At 42.4% G+C, this 24021-nt stretch overlaps 1 protein-coding gene across 1 annotated transcript in view; it reads right to left on the bottom strand.

Annotated features, from left to right (window-relative positions):
• Positions 1 to 1540: 1540 nt before the first annotated feature.
• LOC132771833 (interferon-induced GTP-binding protein Mx1-like) overlaps positions 1541 to 24021 on the bottom strand; it is a gene marked incomplete at its 5' end in the record, with an annotated part of 33105 nt that continues 10624 nt past the window's right edge. The window contains 7 exons of the mRNA XM_067466232.1: positions 1541 to 2270; positions 4966 to 5196; positions 7931 to 8007; positions 9644 to 9799; positions 11562 to 11706; positions 19246 to 19324; positions 23561 to 23759. Of these exons, the coding sequence (XP_067322333.1) occupies positions 2040 to 2270; positions 4966 to 5196; positions 7931 to 8007; positions 9644 to 9799; positions 11562 to 11706; positions 19246 to 19324; positions 23561 to 23759 (1118 nt within the window). The remainder of the gene's footprint in view (positions 2271 to 4965; positions 5197 to 7930; positions 8008 to 9643; positions 9800 to 11561; positions 11707 to 19245; positions 19325 to 23560; positions 23760 to 24021) is intronic.

The following is a 24021-nucleotide window of genomic DNA, read 5'->3' as shown; positions in this document are numbered from 1 at the left end:
TGGGTCGCTGTTGTTCAGATGAGGTGAAGCAGGGGTCATCCACAGCCTTAGTAGGCTGGGGAACGGCCAGATTAAGTGATTTAGAAAGTCTGATTAATAATGCAGAAAAGTTTTTGAACTCTTCTGCTTGTAGAGGGTCTGGATCTGGTTCAGCCTGAAGGGCAGAAATGGGAGATGAATCACTTGAAGATTCAACATCTACAGTTTCTGGGTCGGGTTGGAGATCCTGCTGAGGAGTAGTAGGATCCGGGGGTGGCGCCCCCTGGTGTTGAAGGATAGGAGGCTCAGGAGGGGGCCTAGAGACAGTGGCGGAAGGAGGAGGGTAGGAATGAGGATAGGGATGAGGAGGAGGGGTATGGTCCCTCGAGTATTCCCCTTGGTAGTAAGGGTAGTAGAAGGGGGGGGGGAGGATAGAGAGGGAAAGGATAGTCATAAGGGTAGGCAAAACGCGGATCGCGGTCGCGCGGATCGCGGCCGCGCGGGCGTTTGGAGGGAGGAGTGTGGGATCGGGACCGAGAGTGCGAGGATGATGATGATCGGGACCGGCGCCTGGAGGAACGGCTCGGCCGAGAACAGCCACGATCTCCTTGGGCGGTGGGAGGGGCCGGTACCGGGGAGGGAGGTTGTTCCCTGAGAGGCTGGGCAGGTTGGAGGAGGGAGGGGGAAGGGGGAAGGTTAGGATCAGGCTGGGAGTTGAGGAGCTCGATCGGGAGGAGTTCCGGAGGCTCCTGAAGCTCTAGGAATTGCGGTGCGGTTTGCTCCGTGGGCGAGAGCTCCAAAAGCTGGGCCGGCGGTACCAGCGGGGGAGGACTCAGGGGCTGCACGCCAGAGAGTTGCCGTCCCTTTTTCTTATTTTGTTTCTCCTTTGACTTGCTCTTATGAGCAGTTTGTTTGGAGACCCTGGGTCTTTTCGGCGGCGGCTCGTCCCCAGGGGGAGGAGTCGCGGCCGCAGGGTTTTCTTCCAGCTGCATGGAGGAGCCCGGCCGCTCTCCAGAGAGAGGGGAGGGTGAGGGCTGCTGAGAGAGACTGAGCGCGGCTTGGCGAGTCTCCTCAGGGGCCAGTGCCTGCTCATATAAGAGAGCTTTGAGACGGGAGTCTCTGCTCTTTTGGGCCCGAGATGTAAACCCTCTGCAGATCTCGCAGGCAGAGCGGTTATGGGCCTCTCCAAGGCACAAAAGACACTTGGTGTGTCTATCGGCTTCTGGGAGATTAACTCCACAAGCCGAACATTTTTTAAAAGATAAAGCCGACATGCTAGCCTGTCCGTGAACGGTCCGTTGTCGAGGGAAGGAGAATGGAGGGTCGTCGAATGCAGTCCGAGTCAAATACAAGGTAAGTAACAGAGAGGAGAATCCGAAATGCTTCTGCTGTCGCGCGGAAAGAAGAACTGAAGCGGAACTCCGCCTACTGCCTTTTATACTATTGGGAGGGTGGGCGGGACTCCCGCCTAAATTCTTTTCATCTAGAATATTCCGAAATCACTGCGCATGCGCACAGAAACCCCATTAGTGCGCATTTCACAGACTACACGAGGAAGAAATGGCCATTGCAGTGGAGAATAGGAAATGGGGAGCTCTTGGGCTGAGGGGAGAAGGGTTAAGGGCTATTAGGCTGGGGGATAAAGGGCTATTGGAGTGAAGGAGAGATGATGAAGAGCTCTTGAGCTGGAAAATAGTGGGTAGGAAGTTATTGGACTGGAAGATAGGGAGAAAAGAGCTGTTATGCTGAGGGATAGGGAGCTATTGGTTTGGATATGAAGGGTAGAGGACTATAGGGCTGGGAGTAAGGCGTAGGGAGCGATTGTACTGGTGGAAAGGAAATAAAGGGATATTTGACTGAGGGGTAAGGAGAAGAAGACCATTGGGTAGGGGGGTAGGTCTCTCCTTTGATGTACTGAAGGTATTTTTAGGCCTGATATTAATGACATTGTGGCCTAATTTTTGATTTTCGTAACAAGTTATCAATTGAGCTGCAAATACTCCAACACTAAGTTGGATTCCCCAATCTGACAGAGGAGAAGGAGGGGACTAACATCTTGTTTAAAGAGGGAATCTTGCTAGCCGCTGTCGAGCTTTGGTGAGACGCTTGATCCGCTCCTGTAGAGTAGCCCTTTCACCGGCAGAATCCTTTCGCTCATGGAGAAGAACATCATACTGTTCCTTGTTCTGCAAGAGTTGCATCATTGCATGCTGTAACTCCTCAACAAAATCATGGAGAACGATTCCCTGAATAATCATAGGAATTTGGGTGCCAAGACGGATTCCTGCACTCTGAAAACAGAAAGAGAGACCTGTTTGTATTTGCTTGAAGATTTACTTTGAAGACCAACCAACCAACCAAAAAAACTTCAAAAAACCTTGGGAGATGTTGCAAATAAATTACCTATGATTACAAGATCTCTGAAAGAGGAAAAAAACAGAGCTTCCATGAACATATACTAATATAATATAATATAATATAAACCCCAACAATTGAAAACAGTGGGCAGCTCTCAGGTCCCTTTCACACAGCTAAATAAAATCCATCATTTTTTGCTTTGAATTGGAATATATGGCAGTGTGGACTCAGATAACCCAGCGCAAAGCATATATAGTGGGATTTCCTGCCTTGACATTCTGGGTTATATGGCTGGCTGTGTGGAAGGGCCTGCAGTGCTATCCTAGGCACAAAGCACTAAAAACAATGAGCAATTGGTTTGTGGAGCAGATTCATCCTTTTGCCCCATATCCATCTGCCTTCTTGTTATACAAGTAACACAAAATGTATTTTACTCATTATGATACAATTAGTTTCATTTTGTTTACCATAAAATTTTATTGGGCATATTAAAAGTATATTTTAGTGAGGCAGTAGTTGAAAACTGATTTAAAAAATATATTTTGTTAGAAATAGAATTACAAGTTCCTGAATTGTAAGGAACCATTTTGGTTTGACCACTTTATTTATGAGCAGACAATTGAATGACGAAGAAAGTATATAAGCCAGGAATTGCAGTAGACAGATGTTATAGTTCATCTTTTGTAATACTCTTCCACTTAGTTTATGGAAAAAAATGGGAAGCAACTCTAATGTTATGTTTGAGTAATTTATTCACAATTCTAAAAAGAATCAAAACATGCTTTTTATTCTTTCTATCCCCAGTTTCAATTACAATGGATTTAGATGCTGCTGACCCATTGCTGTTTTATACTGGCAAGATTGTCAAGCTCTTTCCATGTTTTTCAGTATGCGCTATGTTCCTCAAGGATTTTCAGTATGTGCTATATGCCTCTGCATCACAATGAAATACAGTCAAGCAGCCCATGGCACATTAGGTGGTATGTGTGATGTTACACTGGCTGTGTTTAACCAAGATGGGTTTTATTTATTTTTGGGGGGTGGGGGGAGGTGTTTTTTAAATCTATATGAAAATTCTCTGATCTGAAAATCTGCTGCTTTAGAGGGAGCTCTGCCGAAGAACCTCACCTCAAAATTAGTCTTTTAGGGATCCGTTTAAAATAAATCTCTAGCCAGATTGGCAGATTTGGCACCATTATACTTTCACCTTATATGGATTAATTGCTTATGCCAAACCCATCTTGGGGCTAACATGTGGAACACTGAAGTAAAAGACCTGTGATCCACAGGGTGAGGAATCACTGCACCCCAAATAGTCTTTCCTTGTGACAGAGCCCAAATTAGGTTTTCTGGACCCAACAAGTTAACTGGGTAGTGAGGTGGGCAGAACATCAGTTGCAAAGCTGGACTTTCTCTTTGGCTCAAATTATCAGAACTTGTAATACACTTGGTGGACCATTATGCACGTGTGGACCATAATGACGGATCTATAATATGGCAGATGAAACTCCAACTTAGGTTGATGCTGCACTGAGTATTTGGGTTAATAAAGTTGGAACAGGCCTTCAATTTCTATCTCACCAATGCAAGTCATCACCACTTATAGCACAGAGAAGGTATCTCCTTCATCCATAACTAAGTCATGGATTACTTAGCATTCAGTAGTACCACCAAGGTTTTACCAGATAACTGAAAAGGGCAACTGGATTTTGTGGGGTGGATTTATCATTTTATCTTACCTGACACACCCACAATCACCACCATAATGCTTTCTGCTTCAGATTACATTAATAGGAACTCCATGCCCCCTTCCCTAGGTGTATCACTGAAGCACATGTAAATGTAAAATATACAATAAACAATCAATGCAAATACCCAGATCTATCACTACCTTAAACTTTTGTGCCGGCAGGACAGATGACTGGCCAGTGGTTTGAATCTGGAAAGAGCTGGTTGAGTTCCCTCAGTTCCTTCAGCTCCAGCTCCCATGCAGGAACATGAGAGAAGCCTCCCATAAGGATGGTAAACATCAATCATCTCGGTGTCCCCTGGGCAACATCCTTGCAGACAGCCAATTCTCTCACACCAAAAGCGACTTGCGGTTACTCAAGTCACTCCTGACATTAAAAAAACTACCTTATATGTTTGTTTTTAAAATCATGGCTGGAATCCAACAGGGCAGTTACAAATGCATAACTGCTGTAGTTAAAGAACAGTAGCAGTCGGTCTGACCCTCCTCTCCCTAAATTTAGCTTACTGGGCAGCAGTCACTGTGATCAATGGGGGTCTGTTACCTTATTTATTGGGAAGCAGCTCAATGACAGTGACTAGCCTGCCAGTGTGTGTGTTTGTGTGTTATGAGTTTAGAACATCAGCGAACCAACAAGGGAACAATCCCCTAATGATCACAGCAACTAGAGCCCGATAAATGAGAGATTTTCACAATCCCCATGTAAACCCTACAATAGGGAATGTGCTGGGATTGTAAAAACAAAATAACCACAAATGTGTAATTTCAGATTTTGTATCTCTAACTGCCCCAAAGAATTTTGTCCCTTATTTGTTGTAAGCACAAGAGTTGCTAAAATGCAATAGTATGAAAGTGTAAGAAAAACCATTTCTACTCACTTTGAAGTAGGCAGTCAGGTGGTAATTCATTTCATTCAATGAGCATGTTGCTGCAGAAGTTGGAAGAGATTTTTTTGGTGGAAGCAGAAGTGGATTATTTTCTCGAACCGCCTCTATATCAATACTATAAATATTGTCTTGGCAGTACACAAGACTTTCCAGTTTAAAGTGATTGATGATCATAGATTCTGCTTTCTTTTCTTGCTTCTCTTTTATATCGTCAATGTTGTTCTGCGCGAGAATGCAGCACATTAATTTTTTTTGTGCAAAAGACTGGCTGACAGCAAAAATTCAATGCTAACACTAAAATATCATACATCAACATTAAAATTAACCAATACATATAGGATAAATTATATAACAGCCGTTCGCCAAGATAAAATCATGTCAACTCAGTCCATATATTCAGTCCAAATATTGTGATCAGTAACTTTGGTCAATTGCCGGTCTCAGACATCATTCCGCAAAAGCTTCGTTCCACAGCCAAGTTTTCACTAGCTTCCTAAAGGTCAGGAGGGAGGGGGCAGATCTAATTTCATTTGGGAGGGAATTACATAGCCGAGGAACCACCACAGAAAAGGCCCTGTCTCTCGTTCCCACCAGACGCACCTGCGAAGGTGGTGGGACCGAGAGCAGGGCCTCTCCAGATGATCTTAATACTTTTGATGGTTCATAGGGAAGAATACATTCGGACAGGAAAACTGGGCCTGAACCATATAGGGTTTTGTAGGTTTGAACCAGCACTTTGAATTGTGCTCGGAAGCTAATTGGCAGCCAGTGGAGCTGGCACAACAGAGGAATTGTACGCTCCTTGTACCCCGCTCTCGTTAGTAGCCTGGCTGCTGAGCATTGGACTAATTGTAGTTTCCGGGCAGTCTTCAAAGGCAACCCCACGTAAAGAGTGTTGCAGTAATCTATACAGGATGTAACCAGAGCATGGACCACCATGGCCAAGTCAGACTTCCCAAGGTACGGGCGCAGCTGGTGCACAAGTTTTAACTGTGCAAAAGCTCTCCTGGCCACTACCGAGACCTGGGGTTCCAGGCTCAGCGATGAGTCCAGGATCACTCCCAAGCTGCGAATCTGCACCTTCAGAGGGAGTGTAACCCCATCAAGCACAGGCTGTAACCTTATGACTGACCAGGAATACCTGTCTTGTCTGGATTTAGTTTCAATTTGTTCACCCTCATCCAGTCCGTTACAGCAGCCAAGCACCGGTTCAGGGCTTGAACAGCCTCCTTAGTAGCAGGTGGAAAGGAGTGACAGAGTTGGACATCATCCGCGTACAGATGATACCATACCCCGAAACTCCGTATGATCTCCCCCAACAACTTCATGTAAATGTTGAATAGCATAGGGGACAATACTGAGCCCTATGGGACCCCACAGTACAATAGCCGTGGGGCCAAGCAGGAGTCCTCTAACAACACCTTCTGGGAGCAACCCTCGATGAAGGACTGGAGCCACTGCAAGGCAGTACCTCCAAGGCCCATTCCTTCCTCAGAAAGATACCATGGTTGACGCTATTGAAGGCCGATGAGGTCCAGCAGAACCAACAGGGACACACACTCCCTATCTAGCTCCCGGCAAAGATTATCAACTAAGGCGACCAAGGCTGTCTCAGTAACATGTCCCGGCCTAAGGCCAGACTGCGCTGGATCTAAATAATCAGTGTCTACCAAGAATTCCTGGAGTTGCGAGGCCACCACATGTTCCAGGACTTTGCTCAAATAGGGGAGATTGGAAACTGGCCGATAGTTGATGAATTTAGTGGGGTCCAGTGATGGTTTTTCAACAGCAGTTTTATCACAGCTTGTTTTAAGCTGGCTGGAATGTTGCCTTCCTGAAGGGAGGCATTAACCACCACCTTCATCCACCCTGCCAAACCCCCTCTGACTTCCTTTACAAGCCAGGATGGGCAGGGGTCTAGGATGCATGTGATCACTCTTGCCTCTCCAAGAATCTTGCCACATCCTCGAGCTGAACAGATTGAAACGAATCCATCAAAACTGGACAAGCAGGTACTCGTGTTACATCCTCAGAGACTGCTGTTAACATGGTGTCAAAGCCTGAACAGATCAAAGTGACTTTGTCTGCAAAGAACTGAGCAAATGCTTTACAGCGGGCTGCCCAGTCATCAGAAGACCCGACTACTCGAAACAGCTCCACTGGACGGTTCCTTGCAGACGCACTATTGACCAAAAAGAAGGCATTCTTTGCGGTTTCTATTGCTGCGTCATACGCCCTTAGATAAAGGCGCCTAGTCAAACCGCTCTCTAGCCTCCTCTTTGTTCGCTTCATCACAGTAGTCAATTTGAGATGTGACAAGAGCATGGACTACCATGGCCAATATCCTGAAAATCTGAATGAAACTGCAAGGAATGTCAGTCTCTCATCAATCAAGAGGAGGTCTCGCAGAGGTACACATTACGAACTATGAGTAAAGGACCATATAGCCTCTTATTGTTTCTATTCATTTAAAATATGGAGTCCCACGGAGCACATCAAATGACACACTGCTCCTGGTGGATTTTGTCTTTAAAGTATACAGAAATGGAGACATGTGAAGCCTGGGATGAATCAACTTGATATTGTGGATTATCTGCCTTGATATTCTGGGTTAAAAGGCTATGTGGAAGCGCCCTTAGAAAACTGTTTCCACCGCATTAACCCCCTTGTTAGAAAAGGTCCTTAGGGTTTTGTTGTTGTTGGGATGTATTTTTTAAATGCCATTCTCTGAATAAAATATTGATGTTGGCACTGGGAATTACAACTTATTGATCTGAAATGCCAGAAGTCTCAACCCCTTCGGTGTGATGTGTGGCTTTCGGGCTTCAACAACACGGATCCACTTTGTTTTTTTAAAACAGGACTGCAGAAATGAACACAGCTGCCAACAGCAACATTTGGTCCAGGTTTATCTCCTTTCCTGATTGACTGATTCATCGTCTGGAAGAATTCTTACCTTAGCAGCTCTAAGAAGGTTGTAAAAATTACTGAAGTGTAGCGCAGCAGTTTCAACAAACACTTCTTGCACATGTTCTAGAAAACATAAAAAACCCCAGGGGAAACATTAGCAGAATAAGAGTTGTAATTCCTAAGCACATACTGGTCAATGAATGAAAGGTTCAAGCACTGATTGCTCTTAATATTGGGTCTTTAAACCCAACCCCATCACATACAGAGTTTTATTCAAAGCAGGAGATTTGTGCAACACAGAAAAAGGCAAGAAAGCAATACCTTTTTGTATAAGCCTACAACATGATAGCTTAGGGATTCTGGAATTTTTCCTATCTCTTTTATTCAGAGCAAATTGAGATATAAGCTTTTCTTTCAACTCGTATGAAGAAATGATAAAAGAATCAAAGAAAGAAACAGTTTCTTTTTCTTTTGATAATTTTTATTCTGAAACCATCTCAAATTAACCTCCCTCCTATGGGCTCATCCAGACCCTTTATTGTGTTGTGGCCAACCAGCAGTTAATTTGCCACAAACCAGGAAAACTCTGGCTTATGGTGAATGAATTAGATAGTGGATTTATTCCACGCCTTCTTGGAAGGCATGGGATAAACCCACAACTTCTGGTGATAAGACTGTAGTCCAGACATAATTCCTACAGTTTTCCAGACTAAATTAGTCTGGAAAACTGTGGGAATCCCACCCCCTCCCCCAAAGCCCCCAACCTCCTTTAAAAGTAAAATAAACTTACCTGGCCTCCATTACAGTGTTGCCAGAGCTCTCCCGGCACATAGAAATGACGTGCCAAGAAGGGGGGGGGGGTGGTGGAGTGATTTTATTTTACTTTTAAAAGGGGTTTGGGGGCTTTGGTGGAGGGGGGTAGGGTCTTCCAATGTTCTCCTGGGCCAGTCCCAGAAGAACATCTGGACACCCACCCCTGAAAGCACACACTTTCTTGGGTGGGTGTGGACAGACGTTCAGGAACATCTGTGTTTTTTAAATGTGGATGGTCCTGGGATAAAGGGCTCTCTGGAAGCTCCCCATGAAGTACTGTTAGGGATTGTAACTCAAGTTGCCTGTTGATAGATGCATCATAATTGACATCTGTATCATAATCATCCACGTTTTTTTTTAAAAAAAATAGCAAATCATGAAGAGTAGTTCCATAACACAAAATAATTTAAATAGTATGGCTCATTCTATATTTTATATGGACTTAATTAAATCAATTTAATTTTTGCTTCTCATAACTTAGCATGGAGATTTGGTTAACCAGTTAAAATTCATGAGTAAACCAGTTTTTTTCTTAATCTGAAAATTTGGGAGGGGGGGGGGGGTTGAACCCCTACCCCTTCTCTACCCCCCCCCCCCCCCCCCCAGCTACAGCCCTGCACCAATTCAACCATTCACAGCTTGAAAATATTTTTTAAAACATCCAAAAAGTAAACTTTAATTTAGCAATTTTACGTAACGGACACCATTTTACTATGCCATTGTATATAATGGGATTTGAGCACTCAGAGATTTTAATATCCATTCAGTGGATACCAAGCTCCTGTTATCTATTTAATGACAGCATTGTGTTTTAAAACTATTCTCTTTTGAATGTATTCTTACTTCATTAAACATTTCAAGATAAATGACATTCCTGGTCATTTTTACAAACACTTCATATAACAAAAAAAGAGGAACAGGACCTGAGTAATTATGTAAACTCTACCTGCTACTTCCTTCAACATTTCAACAGCAGGCAATTTTAGTTTTTCAATTTGCTGTTTTACAATGACTTCAAATGTCTTGTAACTGACAAATCCTGGGAGTTCTTTGCCTCGGTATTTGTATTCAAAATTCCAAATTTCTTCCAAATTATTTCTCACTAGAACAGTAAAACATTTTGAATTAATTATCCAATATCAAGTACCAATGTTGCAATCCATCAAAAGCTGCCTTTGTGAAAACTGTAAGACACTGAAGGGACAAAAATCTATGACTTCCATATTTGATCACAATGGCTGCTTTTATTCTACACATTTCATTATCATGGTCTAGATAGTCAGAAAGGATTGAAAATCAGCCTAGAAATAATCTAGGTTGGCCAGAAGCTCATATAGTGACTGATATGTGCAGGTCTGGGTGCATAACAAGCTGTTATAAAACCGCTGTTGAAAAAACCATCACTTGGACCCCACTCAATTTGTCAACTATCGGCCAGTTTCCAATCTCCCCTACTTGGGCAAAGTCCTGGAACATGTGGTGGCCTCGCAACACCAGGATTTCCTGGTAGACACTGATTATCTGGATCCGGCGTAGTCTGGATTTAGGCCGGGACATGGTACCGAGACAGCCTTGGTCGCCTTAGTGAATGTTCTTCGCCGGGAACTGGACAGGGGGAGTGTGTCCCTGTTGGTTCTGCTGGACCTCTCATCGGCCTTCGATACCGTCGACCATGGTATCCTGCTGGGACACCTTGCGGGAATGGGCCTCGGGGTACTGCTTTGCAGTGGCTCCAGTCCTTCCTCGAGAGTCGCTCCCAGAAGGTGTTACTAGGGGACTCCTGCTCAACCCCGTGGCCATTGTACTGTGGAGTCCCACAGGGCTCAGTACTGTCTCCTATATTGTTCAACATATACATGAAGCCATTGGGAGAGATCATCCGAAGTTTCGGGGTGCAGTGTCATCTGTACGCAGATGATGCCCCACTCTGTTACTCCTTCCCACCTGCTACTAAGGAGGCTGTTCAAGTCCTGAACCGGTGCTTGGTCGCTGTAACGGACTGGATGAGGGCTAACAGATTGAAATTAAATCCAGATAAGACAGAGGTACTCCTGGTCAGTCGAAAGGCTGAACAGGGCATAGGGTTACAGCCTGTAATTGACGGGGTTACACTCCCCCTGAAGGCACAGGTTCGCAGCTTGGGAGTGATCCTGGACTCATCACTGAGCCTGGAACTCAGGTCTCGGCGGTGGTCAGGGGAGCTTTTGCACAATTGAAACTTGTAGGAAAAGCCTTTTAAAGGTCAAATTACATTATGATTTTACAAATAAAGCACCAAAACATCATATTTTACAATAAACCGAAAGAAAAAGCAGTTCAACACACAGTAACATTATGTAGTAATTACTGTATTTACAAATTTAGCATCAAAACAGAGATGTGTTCTTTCTTTCTCTCACCCTGGAAATTATTCTGGGCAGGAGGCAGACTGTGTTGGATAATACAGAATGTTGTATGAGCGAAGGTTGGATAAGCGAGACTCTACTGTAACTGCATCAAATTCTAGCACTCATAATAATTTCCTGGGATCAATAATTCTTAGCATATATATGTCTTATAGTAGACTCAGCTTAGTGGAGTGTTGGATTCTAGTTAAATAGGCTGCCAGACAGATGCACAGATGAAAACACACACAGTAGATCTTACAAGACTGAATGGATAAGAAGGCCTGTATACTGAACTGATAAGAAGGCCTAAATGCTATTTTCTGTTTGTCACTATTATACAGTTATCAATCTGGATCACCATTGGAAAACATTGTTTGCATGCACATTTAACTTGGAATTCAACATATGTACAAGTGCTCAGTTAAAATAGATGCTCATCTGTACAAAAAAAATTGTGATATTCAAAACTGAATTTACCATCTGATATATTTGACTTTATCTGATCTTGCCAAGTGTTAAAGAAGCGCCGCAATGTTGTGAACAACCTCGGTTTTTTGAAATCTGCTGAAACATCTTCTCCTTCCTTTATTTTTGAGAGGGCCTGAGTAAAATATGTGATTTTCTGGAAAAAGACACAAAGGGGGGGGGGGGGATCTTTGTTTAAAAAGCCTCTCCAGCTGAAATGTGCATTTCTCAAACAAACAAACCAACGATAAGAATCATTATGATAAAAGGATCCAGAGTCTGTCTCAAGACTTAGATTTACACTACGCATACTTTTAAACACTGGGAAAGATGAAGATAAGTATGGAGGTAGTATGGAGTTGAGCAACGTATCTAATAGGGTTGTGCGATCGATGAAAAAAATGTTTCAAAACTCATTACAAAAATGGGGGGCTTCGGCGTTTTGTTTCTATAGTATCATTAGTTAAAATTTTGTTACTATAATGAGAGTAATGAAATTTCATTACTTTTTTGCTATAGTAATTGCACAAGTGGGGAAACCTCAAGAACTCCTTTCTCCCTCATTTTTACAGCTATTGGGGTAAAGCTTGCTACAATGGTAGAACACATTTAGAACACTATTAGCTCATCAAGTTTCAGAACGTTTCACTTATCCATGGATTTTGGAGAATTTTTATAAACATTTTGTAAAAAGATAACTATGAGAACGATCTCCTTGAACCAGGATCGCAGAAGTGATCCTAGGAGTTAATCCCCACAGGACCCACACCATGCATTAAGGTCTGGATCTTTCCAAATGTTTAATTAATCTGGAGTTTATTCTGAATTAATTCAGGTTTACTTGAGGCATTACTTTGACGCATCAAGTAAACCCAAGACAGGTCGCGGGATATCGGCCTATCTGGAAGGGCCCTCAGTCTGTGTCGTTGTTCATTCGTTCAGTCACTTCTGACTCTTTGTGACCTCATGGACTAACCCACACCAGAACTCCCTGTCGGCCGTGGCCACCCCCAGCTCCTTATAGGTCAAGTCAGTCACTTCAAGGATAACATCCATCCATCTTGTCCTTGGTCGGCCCCTCTTCCTTTTTCCTTCCATTTTCCCCAGTATCATTATCCTCTCTAAGATTTCCTGTCTTCTCATTATGCGGCCAAAGTACATATTTGCTTCTAATATCCTTCCCTCCAGTGAGCAGTTGGGCTTTATTTCCTGGAATATGGACTGGTTTGATCTTCTTGAAGTCCAAGGCGTTCTCAGAATTTTTCTCCAACACCACAGTTCAAAAGCGTCTATCTTCCTTTGCTCAGCCTTCCTTATGGTCCAGCTCTTACATCCATAGGTTACTATGGGGAATAGCATTGTTTTAACTATGCAGACCTTTGTTGCCAGTGTTATGTGTCTACTCTTAATTATTTTATCGAGATTGGTCATTGCTCTCCTCCCAAGAAGTACATGTCTTCTAATTTCCTGGCTGCAGTCTGTGTCTGCAGTAATCTTTGTGCCTAGATATACAAAGTCTGTCACTGCCTCCACATTTTTGTCCTCTATTTTCCAGTTATCAATTAGTCTGGTTGGCATAATCTTAGCTTTTTTATGTTTAACTGCAACCCAGCTTTTGCACTTTCTTCTTTCACCTTAGTTATATGGCTCCTAAGCTCCTCCTCACTTTCAGCCATCAAAGTGGTATCATCTGTATATCTAAGGTTGTTAATGTTTTTCCAGCAATTTTAACTCCAGCCTTTGGTTCATCAAGCCCAGCACATCATATGATGTGTTCTGCATGCAGGTTGAATAGGCCCTCAGTCTAACTGCAGCCAAATGAGCAACATCAACTGTTTCCAAATGTTTCCAGATTGTTTAAAAACATTGCTACATGAGCATGGAGGCATAGGTAGCTCACTAACAAGGGATGGTAATGCTCCTGATCACATAATATTGTATCAAACTCACCTTAAACCAGTTTGCAAGTGATTGTTAAGCTGTCCTTTTCAATAGACTGCCCTTTTTAAGCTGCAGAGAACATTTTCTAGCAGAGTAGAGGTGGTGCAATAAATAAAGTACTGCTGCTGCAAGTTCTGGAGAATAATTGAGTTACTGGTGTGTTGTGGGCATCACTTACCACCCCTTCATTTCCCTATCCCCAAGCAGCTCTCCATTCCACTTCCCACTTTCACATCCTTTGTTTCCTTATATATATATATATTAATCATGTAACTGTGCAAATTTACAGGCAATTCCTGGCACCTATATTGAGTTCTCTTGTTGACTCAGAATTTCCACATTGTTTGCAAGACATCCAATGTCTATTTTGCAAAAATTAGGTATGCTCCTGCAGCCCAAAACAAGGTTTGCCAATCATAAGTGCACCTCTCTCTTGCAGAACACATGAAACAGGAAAAAGGGTGGACATTGCTAAATGGATCTGTATTTTTATAAATATTTTATTTGTTTATAGAGAGTGCTTGTGAGCTGGGAAAATGCAGAAGTGTCTATCTGTGCAGTTGTGGACTCGCTCAAAAGAAATGGCAAAGGTTTTGCAAAATCAAGTCAATTTCAAGAGATGAGCAATTTTTCCAGGAAAAAAGGTCATGGACAAAGAGGAGTATTGCATAGGAAGAAGTAGTTATGGTCAGTTACTTTGGTAAGTCGAAAGTGCTTTCAGCAAACATTTGTGCAAGAGGAGGGACTATCTTGGCGTGTTCCAGCTTTCACAAAGGACGGGTTTGCAACGCAAAACATGCTTTTATGATCTCATGGAATAAAGCCCATAGGACTATGACTTCCATGGTCACAATAGGTGTGTTCATTCAGCAACATTATCCATCAATGCTCACATTTTTATTCATATACAGAAATAGAATTCTTACTATTATAGAAAGGAATTAAAAAAGTTAGTCTTAAAAACCACTTCACCAAACGAGTGATTAAATAAATACAATCCTTTCCCACCCAACATTTTTTAATATAATAAGCCAGAGGTACTCAGCCCTCTTTGGACACGAAACCCTTCAAAACACCTTTATTCCTGCAAAATCCTAACACTGTCCCCTGATTTTTCTGCAGAGCTCTAACTTCGTTCCTAAACACTGTGAATGAAATAAAGTTCTTTCTCCTTTCATCTACTCATAAGGCCTGGGTGTTTTCTATTATCAAGGTTTGAAAATAAAAAGATTCAAAGTTTGTTTTTTAAAATAGAGGTACGTACATTGAACTTCCAAAGAAAAAGAAAACCAAGAAGGCAAAATGGTTGTCTGCTGAGACACTGGAAGTAGCCCAAGAAAGGAGGAAAGCAAAAGGAAACAGTGATAAGGGGAGATATGCCCAATTAAATGCGCAATTCCAGAGGTTAGCCAGAAGAGATAAGGAACTATTTTTAAATAAGCAATGCATGGAAGTGGAAGAAGACAACAGAATAGGAAGGACAAGAGACCTCTTCCAGAAAATTAGAAACATTGGAGGTAAATTTCAGGCAAAAATTGGTATGATAAGAAACAAAGATGGCAGGGACCTAACAGAAGCTGAAGAGATCAAGAGAAGGTGGCGAGACTATACAGAAGATCTATATAGGAAGGATAATAATATCGAGGATAGTTTTGACGGTGTGGTGAATGAATTAGAACCAGACATCCTGAGGAGTGAGGTGGAATGAGCCTTAAGAAGCATTGCTAACAACAAGGCAGCAGGAGACAACGGGATCCCAGCTGAACTGTTTAAAATCTTAAAAGATGATGCTGTCAAGGTGATGCATGCCATATGCCAGCAAATATGGAAAACACAAGAATGGCCATCAGACTGGAAAAAATCAACTTATATCCCCATACCAAAAAAAGGGAAATGTGAAAGACTGCTCAAACTTCCGTACAGTGACCCTTATTTCTCATGCCAGTAAGGTAATGCTCAAGATCCTGCAAGGAAGACTCAAGCAATACATGGAGCGAGAGTTGCCAGATGTTCAAGCTGGGTTCAGAAAAGGCAGAGGAACCAGAGACCAGATTGCCAATATCCACTGGATAATGGAGAAAGGCAGGGAGTTTCAGAAAAACATCTACTTCTGCTTCATTATACATTATTGTTCCTCAGGAGAGAGACAAGGTGATTTGGTATGCCCATACCACTAAGAACTTGCCACAATTCATTATGATCCACACAGTCAAAGGCTTTAGAATAGTCAAGATGATCTAGGATAGGGGAAGGAATATCTGGCCTCCAGATGTTACTCCTGGTGACCCTAATCAGTATAAGAACCTTTTCACATGTACCTTATTTTAGGCTGCTTGGTTGTATTTTTGGACTGCTCCATGACTAAAGTGTTGCTGCGCCAAAAAATGGCAATAGCACACAATGGCAGGCTCCCAGCCTTTCTATAAGGAAAGATGGGTTGAGATCCTGAAAAAGGGCTCCCCCCCCCCATGTGATGAGGAAGGGGGGAATCTGCAATGGAACAGGGCGTGGGTTGATAGGCTCCCACGTCCTTTGTGCAACTGCTGGCAGGACGCAGCAATCTGGGACATCTTCAGCAGCATGTGTGACAAGGTTATAAGTTATGGTGGGCCTAGAAATTGTAGCCAAACAACAATTAAAGGGCTGCATGATTCCTGTCTCTGACTTAGGGCGCATCCAGACAACCCCTCTAATGTGGGAGTTCCTACATTTAAAAGAGGGCCGTCCAGATGATACCCCAGAAAAACATGAATTAATTTATCACAAACCAGGAAAACCCTGGTGTGTGGTGAATTAATTTCTTAGCGGGTTTATTCCACGCCTTCTTGGAAGGCACAGGTAAACCCACTACTTCTGCTTTCTGGACTGCTCCCTCAAACGTTCTAAACTTGAGGGGGTAAACAGACAGTAATTCTGCATTTTCCAGGCTGATTCAGCCTGGAAAACTGCTAGGGGTTTCCCCTCCTCCCCCCAAACCCCTAAAAAATAAAAAATAAACTTACCGGGAGCCATTTGGCTTCTCCTCCAATACACATGAAATCATAGAAAACACACAGTAAAAGCATTGCAAAGGTTATTTAAAAACTAATCGTTTTGTACATTCATCAAAAACATTAATTAAATGTCTACAAAGAAACCTTAAACTATATTTCCTGAAAGATGTTAGCCTCAATAGGATTTTGTTTCCTGATCGAACTGCTTTCCGTTATTGTTTTTTGTAAAGGCTATTTGTTGTTCATTCATTCAGTCGCTTTGGACTCTTCGTGACCTCATGGACCAGCCCACACCAGAGCTCCCTGTTGGCCGTCACCACCCCCAGCTCCTTCAAGGTCAAGCCAGTCACTGGTTGGATCTTCTCACAGTGCAAGGCACTCTCAGAACTTTCCTCCAACACCACAGTTCAAAAGCATCTATCTTCCTTTACTCAGCCTTCCCTATGGTCCAGCTCTCATACCCATAGGTTACCATTGCTTTTACTAGGGGAATACCATTGCTTTTACTATGCAGATCTTCGTTGCCAGTGTGATGTCTCTACTCTTCACTATTTTATCGAAATTTGTCATAGCAATTGCATATTTCAATATACTTTGGCTCTTGGGCACAAATCACAAATGACGTATAGTGACATGTATTTTTCCCTTTCAGTTTTTTTAAATGTTAGAATTCTGGATGAAGAAACTGGGAAAGGGATACCAAATCCTTTCCCTATCTAAATTTATCCTCTTCCCAATAAAATATTTTGCTTCTTCTAAAAATAGATGAGATAAGAAGGAAAGAGGTAGAACTATCATGTGGAAACAGTCATATGGGAAAAGGTAAACCAGACTTGTCTGCTGCTACCTTTTCTCTCTACTGTGTACAGGAGCCTCATAAAACTAAATTAAAAAGCAAGGGAAAAATCATCTGGCAAAAGGTATATTGCCAAATGTACTTTCAGCCATGGTTTAACAGATCTGTATCTAGATTTCCCTTTGTCTTTTCCTAAAAACACGTCTGGAATACAGCCTGAGTAGAAAGGGTCTGGGAAGTGGTGGAAACTGTTTCTCTTCACAACAGTTTCCCAGGTATATTGTCCTAAATCTGCTACTAGCTGTAGAGAAGGGAACAGTAGCTAACAGGTATAGAATCATGGAATCACTGATTTGGAAGAGACCTCATGGGCCATCCAGTCCAAAACCCCATGAAGTAGGAAAATTGAATTCAAAGTAGCCCTGACTGATGGCCATCCAGCCTCTGTTTAAAAGCCTCCAAAGGAGGAGCCTCTTCCACACTCCGGGGAAGAGAGTTCAACAGCTGAACATCTCTCACAGTCAGGAAGTTCTTCCTCATGTTCAGATGGAATCTCCTTTCCTGTAGTTTGAAGTCATTGTTCCACGCCCTAGTCTCCAGGACAGCAGAAAACAAGCTTGTTCCCTCCTCCCTATGACTTCCTCTCACATATTTATACATGGCCCTCATCATGTCTCCTCTCTGCCTTCTCATAGGGCTTGTTCTCCAGACCCTTGATCATTTTTGTCACTCTCCTCTGGACACAGTCCAGCTTGTCAACATCTCCCTTCAATTGCGGTGCCCAGAATTGAACACACTGTGATTCCAGGTGTAGTCTGACCAAGGCAGAATAAAGGGGAGCATGACTTCCCTGGATCTAGACACGATACTCCTATTTATGCAGGCCAAACGCCCACTGGCCTTTTTTTTGCCACCGTATGACATTGTTGGCTCATGTTTAACTTGTTGTCCACGAGGACTCCAAGATCTTTTTCACACGTATTGCTCTCGAGTCAGGCATCCCCCATTCTGTATCTCTGCATTTCATTTTTTCTGCCTAAGTGAAATATCTTGCACTTGTCTCTGTTGAACTTCATTATGTTAGTTTTGGCCCATCTCTCTGATCTGTTAAGATCATTTTGAACTCTTCTCCTGACTTCTGGGGGTATTGGCTATCCCTCCCAATTTGGTGTCGTCTGCAAATTTGATGATCATGGCTTCCAACCCTTCATCTAACTCATTAATAAAGATGTTGAACAGGACTGGACCCAGGACAGAAACCTGTGGCACTCCACTCAAAACTTCTTTCCAGGATGAAGCGGAAGCATTGGTGAGCACCTTTGGGTTTGTTCGCTTAACCAATTACAGATTCACTTAATCGTAGTTTTGCCTAGTCCACATTTGACTAATTTGTTTGCCAGAAGGTCATGGGGGACCTTGTAAAAGGGAATCAACTTGGTACTGGAGAATGGAAGAGGGGAAATTTGAGTCTTATCCCTCCCTACATCCCACTTTATAAAAGAAAATGAAATCTAAAACCTAAATCCCATATTACATATGTTTTTCATACAAAATTGTATGTTATGCTGGTCTTAACTAACAGAAGGAAAGTGAGAAAAGTAGTAAACGAAACATATATTACATTAGCAAAGATTTGACATTCAAAGCATGAAATTTTCATATTTCTATGTTGCCCAATTCAATCTGAAAAGTATCTTGTAAAATCCTAATAGCTCCCTCTAAAGACTGGTGTTCACAGAAGTCCTCTTCTCATGGGAACAATGGGGCATGCTTTGGCCCTGTTACAGATGCCAAAGTTTACACATACAAATATCAGTGCTCAAATGTAGGTTTTTCTTACACAGATAGTCTACATGACTGCACAGCTAACAGCACGACCCAGCTTCTAGTAAATCATGGGTTCAGTTCATAATAAATGTACATCTACTTCCCTACTTTAAGTTCTGAAATATATTTTCTCTCTTACATTAATGTGTTCTATCAGTTCCTGCGTAAGCCGTTCTGCCAGAAGAGGGATGGTGGCTTTACCTTCCTCCAAGAGGGACCTGAAAAAAAAAAACCCAACCACAATAAATGATCACATTTTAATATATTTCATTTGTACCTAGACAGATAGAGAATTTCAAATATTATCTCAAGTCTGGCTGTTAAAACTGAAATGTTCAGGATGAGCAGAATAAGGCAAGGTAGTTTTTTTCTTATGCCTAACAAAACCCAATGGTTCCAGTCTTCTAGTCACAAAGGATGCCATATCCAATACCTGCTTACAAGTGTAATATAAAACATACATAGGACAGTCCTCAACTAGGTGGTTAATCCAGATATCCAAGCCCTTAGTGTTCCAACCAGTTTTGGATGTGCTGTCCATATAAGGCCAGTGGGAACAAGAACAACTGGGAACAACACTCTAGGCATGGGCAAACTTCGGCTCTCCGTGTGTGTTGGACCTCAATTCCCACAATTCCTAACAGCTGTTAGGCTGTTAGGAAGCATGGGAGTTGGTCCAAAACACCTAGAGGGCCGAAGTTTGCCTATGCTTGGTCTAATGCAATGGTTCTCAACCTGGGGTCCCCAGATGTTTTTGGCCTTCAACTCCCAGAAATCCTAACAGCTGGTAAACTGGCTGGGATTTCTGGGAGTTGTAGGCCAAAACACCTGGGACCCACAGGTTGAGAACCACTGGTCTAATGGGATAAAGTGAACCAGCCCAACAGTACATTCTTCCACTAAATTTTATGCAGGGATTGTACACAAGGCATTGCTATCAATTATGTTAAACTATCACCTAAGCCTGAAAATATTGGTATTTTTCCAACAAAACTATGTAGAATGTTGAAGGCATTCTTATGCGAACAATATGGAGGATAATGTTTCTGTTTGTGATAGTGTTTCTTTCTTCCTTGTATTACAGAAATGTCCTATTTCATGACAAGCAGTAGAAGCAGTAATCACAAGAAGAAGGAAGGAAGGAAGGAAGGAAGGAAGGAAGGAAGGAAGGAAGGAAGGAAAATGAGGAAGAAGCAGGAAGAGGAAGCATGCTTTGTGCTGCAGAGCTTGATATCAAGAGACAAAGTGGAGGTTTATTATTATTTTATATCTCATCATCCCCTCCTTCTACTTTGGAGGCTTTTCTGCCTCTTTTCAGAGGCAGTCCAGGTGGCTAAAATTTGAATTTATCATTGTTCTCTTCTTCCTACCCACACATCAGTTTTCTTGATGCTACTTGAGTATGGCTTTTAAGTTTTGTAATTCATTATGTCATATTTATTTATCTATTTCCCCAATTTTCGGACTATGAAAATATGGGGAGGTGAGTGGGTTATATCACGGGTTGGCCATGGTAGTCCATGCTCTAGTCACATCCCGTTTAGACTACTGCAACGCTCTCTACGTGGGGTTGCCTCTGAAGACTGCTCGGAAGCTTCAAATGGTCCAACGATCGGCAGCCAGGATGCTAACAGGAGCGGCACTCAGGGAGCATACCACTCCTCTGCTGCGCCAGCTCCACAATATGCTACCGGGCACAATTCAAAGTGCTGGCTTTAGCCTTTAAAGCCCTAAACGGTTCTGGCCTGACATACCTGTCCGAACGCATCTCCTCCTACGAACCAGTTAGGACATTAAGATCATCTGGGGAGGCCCTGCTCTCGATCCCGCCAGCTTCACAAGAACGCCTGGCGGGGACGAGAGACAGGGCCTTCTCAGTAGTGGCCCCTCGGCTGTGGAACGCCCTTCCTGCAGATATTAGATCGGCCCCCTCCTTGCTGGCATTCCGGAGGAAAGTAAAGACCTGGATGTTTGAAAAGGCATTTGACTAAGCAGTGTGATTGATTGACTGATTATTGGAACACGGAATAATGGATAACGAGTTTTGGATCCTGATTTCACCGACTAGACTGGATGGATTTGTTATATTGATGTATTGAGGTTTTGATGCTGATGTTAATGATGTTAATGACTTTTGTTTTTTAAATGCATAATGATTTTGTATCCTGTACATCTAAACTGTTGTAAACCGCTCTGAGTTGCCTAAGGGCTGAGAAGAGCGGTATATAAATAAAGTAAATAAATAAATATCATTGTGCTTGGTGCTGGTAGTTTATCAAATATTGAGAGGCTTCTAGGTTTGTTGGGTTTTCTATTTGTTCTTTGGTTAATACTGGATGGAGCGCTGCAATGGATTTGAACTTGTTCATTGTTCCTCTCACTTTTATTACTCATTTTAATTGATTTTATTTCTTTCACCTTTCTTCTGTGGTTGTATTTTTAAACTTATTTTTCCTTTCATAATGTGGACAAGAAATTGGTTTTCAAAATCCCCCCCCCCCCAAGCTTAAAACAAAGGCAACTTCTGTTATGAATATTTTACAATCAAATCCACACATAACAATGATTTGTGACACATTTTAAATTCAGTTAGTTATTTGTTCAGTGTTCATTGTTTATCTACCCTAAGGCTCATTTCATCCTCCATCTAAATCCTCAAGAGTCTGCTGTCTTGTTCTGCATATATTCAACTCACAGAGCAGTACAGAATGTCTGAAAGTACCACAGCTATTTTGCAGCATGCACTTATTTAACCCATAACATAGGCCAAGAAAAAACACAATCTGAGGTATCCACCTATGTTTTGGGTTGTTGTGTGTATGGCTGTATGACCATATTTCAAAAGCACTCTCCTGACGTTTCGCCTGCATCTATGACAGTCATCCTCAGAGGTTGTGAGGTCTGTTGGAAACTAGGAAAACAGGGTTTATATATCTGTGGAATGTCCAGGATGGGAGAAAGAAGGTAGGTGTGAATGTTTCTATTGGCCACCTTGATTAGCATTTAATGGCCATGAAGTTTCAGGTGTGGCGTCTTACTTTGTCAATGGGTGATTAGCTGTCCCCGATTGTTTATTGTCTGGAGTTTCCCTGTTTTTGAGCGTTCTTTATTTGCTGTTATGATTTTAGAGTTTTTTTAATATAGGTAGCCAGATTTTGTTCATTTTCATGGTTCCTTCCTTTATGTGGAAATTGTCCACATGCTTGTGGATTTCAGTGGCTTCTCTGTGTAGTCTGACATGGTAGTTATTAGAGTGGTCTAGCATTTCTGTGTTCTCAAATAATATGCTGTGTCCAGGTTGGTTCATCAGATGCTCTTCAATGGCTGATTTCTCCGGATGAATTAGTCTGCTTTGCCTTTCATGCACCTTGATTCGTGTTTGGGAAATGCTGCGTTTGGTGGACCCTGTCTAGACTTGTCCACAGCTGCATGGTATATGGTAGACTCCTGCAGAGGTGAGAGGATCTCTCTTGTCCTTCATTGAATGGAGCATTTGTTGGATTTCCTTAGTGGGTCTGTAGATAGTTTGTAGGTTGTGTTTCCTCAACAGCTTCCCTAGGCGGCCAGTGGTTCCCTTGATGTATGGTAAGAACACTGGTGGAGTATCCATTGGCTTGTAAACCCCAGTTTAGGTGGTTTAATTCATCTTGGAGGAAGTAGGCTTCGCAGATTCTTCTTGGCACGGTCTGCCAAGGCTTTAATGGTGCTTCTTTTTTTACTTGGGTGATGGTTGGAGTTTTTATGTAGGTATCTACCTGTGTGTGTAGGTTTTCTGTAAACTGTGTGACCCAGTTGTTGATCTGGTTTGCAGATGATTATGACATCTAGAAAAGGCAGTTTTCCTTCATTGTCTTTTTCCATGGTGAATTGGATGTTTGGGTGGATGCTGTTAAGGTGGTGCAGGAACCTATTTAGTTCTTCTTTTCCATGGCTCCAAATGGTGAAGGTGTCATCCACATATCTGAATGGCCTTCTTTTGTTGTTTTTCCAGGGCTTGCTTTTCAAATTGTTCTATGTAGAAATTTGCTATGACTGGACTGAGAGGGCTCTCCATGGCTGCTCCAGCTTTCTGTTCATAGAATTCATTTTCCCACTGAAAGTAACTTGTGGTGAGGCAATGGTGAAACAGCTGTGATGTCTCCTGGGAACGTCTGGTTGATTAGTGCAATGGTGTCTGCTAGCAGGACCTTGGTAAATAGAGACACCACATTGAAGCTGATCAGTTTGTCATTAGTATTGAGCTTCAGGTTGCTGATTTTTTCTATGAAGTGGGTTGAATCCTTCATGTTGTGCATATCTCACAACTTCTGAAGATGCCTGCCATAGTTGCAGGTGAAAAATCAGGAGATAATACTTCTGCAACATGGCCATACAGCCCGGAAAACCCACAACAACCCAGTGATTCCGGCCATGAAAGCCTCTGTTTTATTTTATTATTATTTTTTAAAAGCTACCTGAAAATGGTGTGCTCTTCAAAAAATCTTCTCTCGTTCTGGATTGCATCTTTCAAACTCACTTTCTTGTTGATGTCAGTCTGTCCACGACATTTAACTATCATATATCCTTTTCTCAGGGGAACTCTCTGATTCTGAACTATGTCAACTATTTCTTCCTCAACTCCTTTATCAACCAAGTCAGGCTTAGTCACAATGCCTGTGAAATAAGGAAAACACAAGAAAGAAAACACACTTTTAATAATTAGAATGGAAGACATGTGGAACAAAAAAACATTCCATCTATGAACAGCCTCTTCCCTCAATTTTCTTGCCCTTGAATCTGCCCTTATGACTTAGGAAGCTTTCCAAGTGAGGAAATACATGGACTACTTAGGTAGGATCAACCAGCTACTCATCAAAAGTGATTCTAGTCTTCCTTGGCAACCAATTTTATTCTGTGCATTTTAACTGGGGTTTGT

Source organism: Anolis sagrei, chromosome 3 (assembly GCF_037176765.1).
Source record: "Anolis sagrei isolate rAnoSag1 chromosome 3, rAnoSag1.mat, whole genome shotgun sequence".
NCBI classification, from domain to species: Eukaryota; Metazoa; Chordata; class Lepidosauria; order Squamata; family Dactyloidae; genus Anolis; species Anolis sagrei.
Note: the sequence above shows the minus strand (reverse complement) of the source record. Positions and strands in the feature narration are given on the sequence as shown.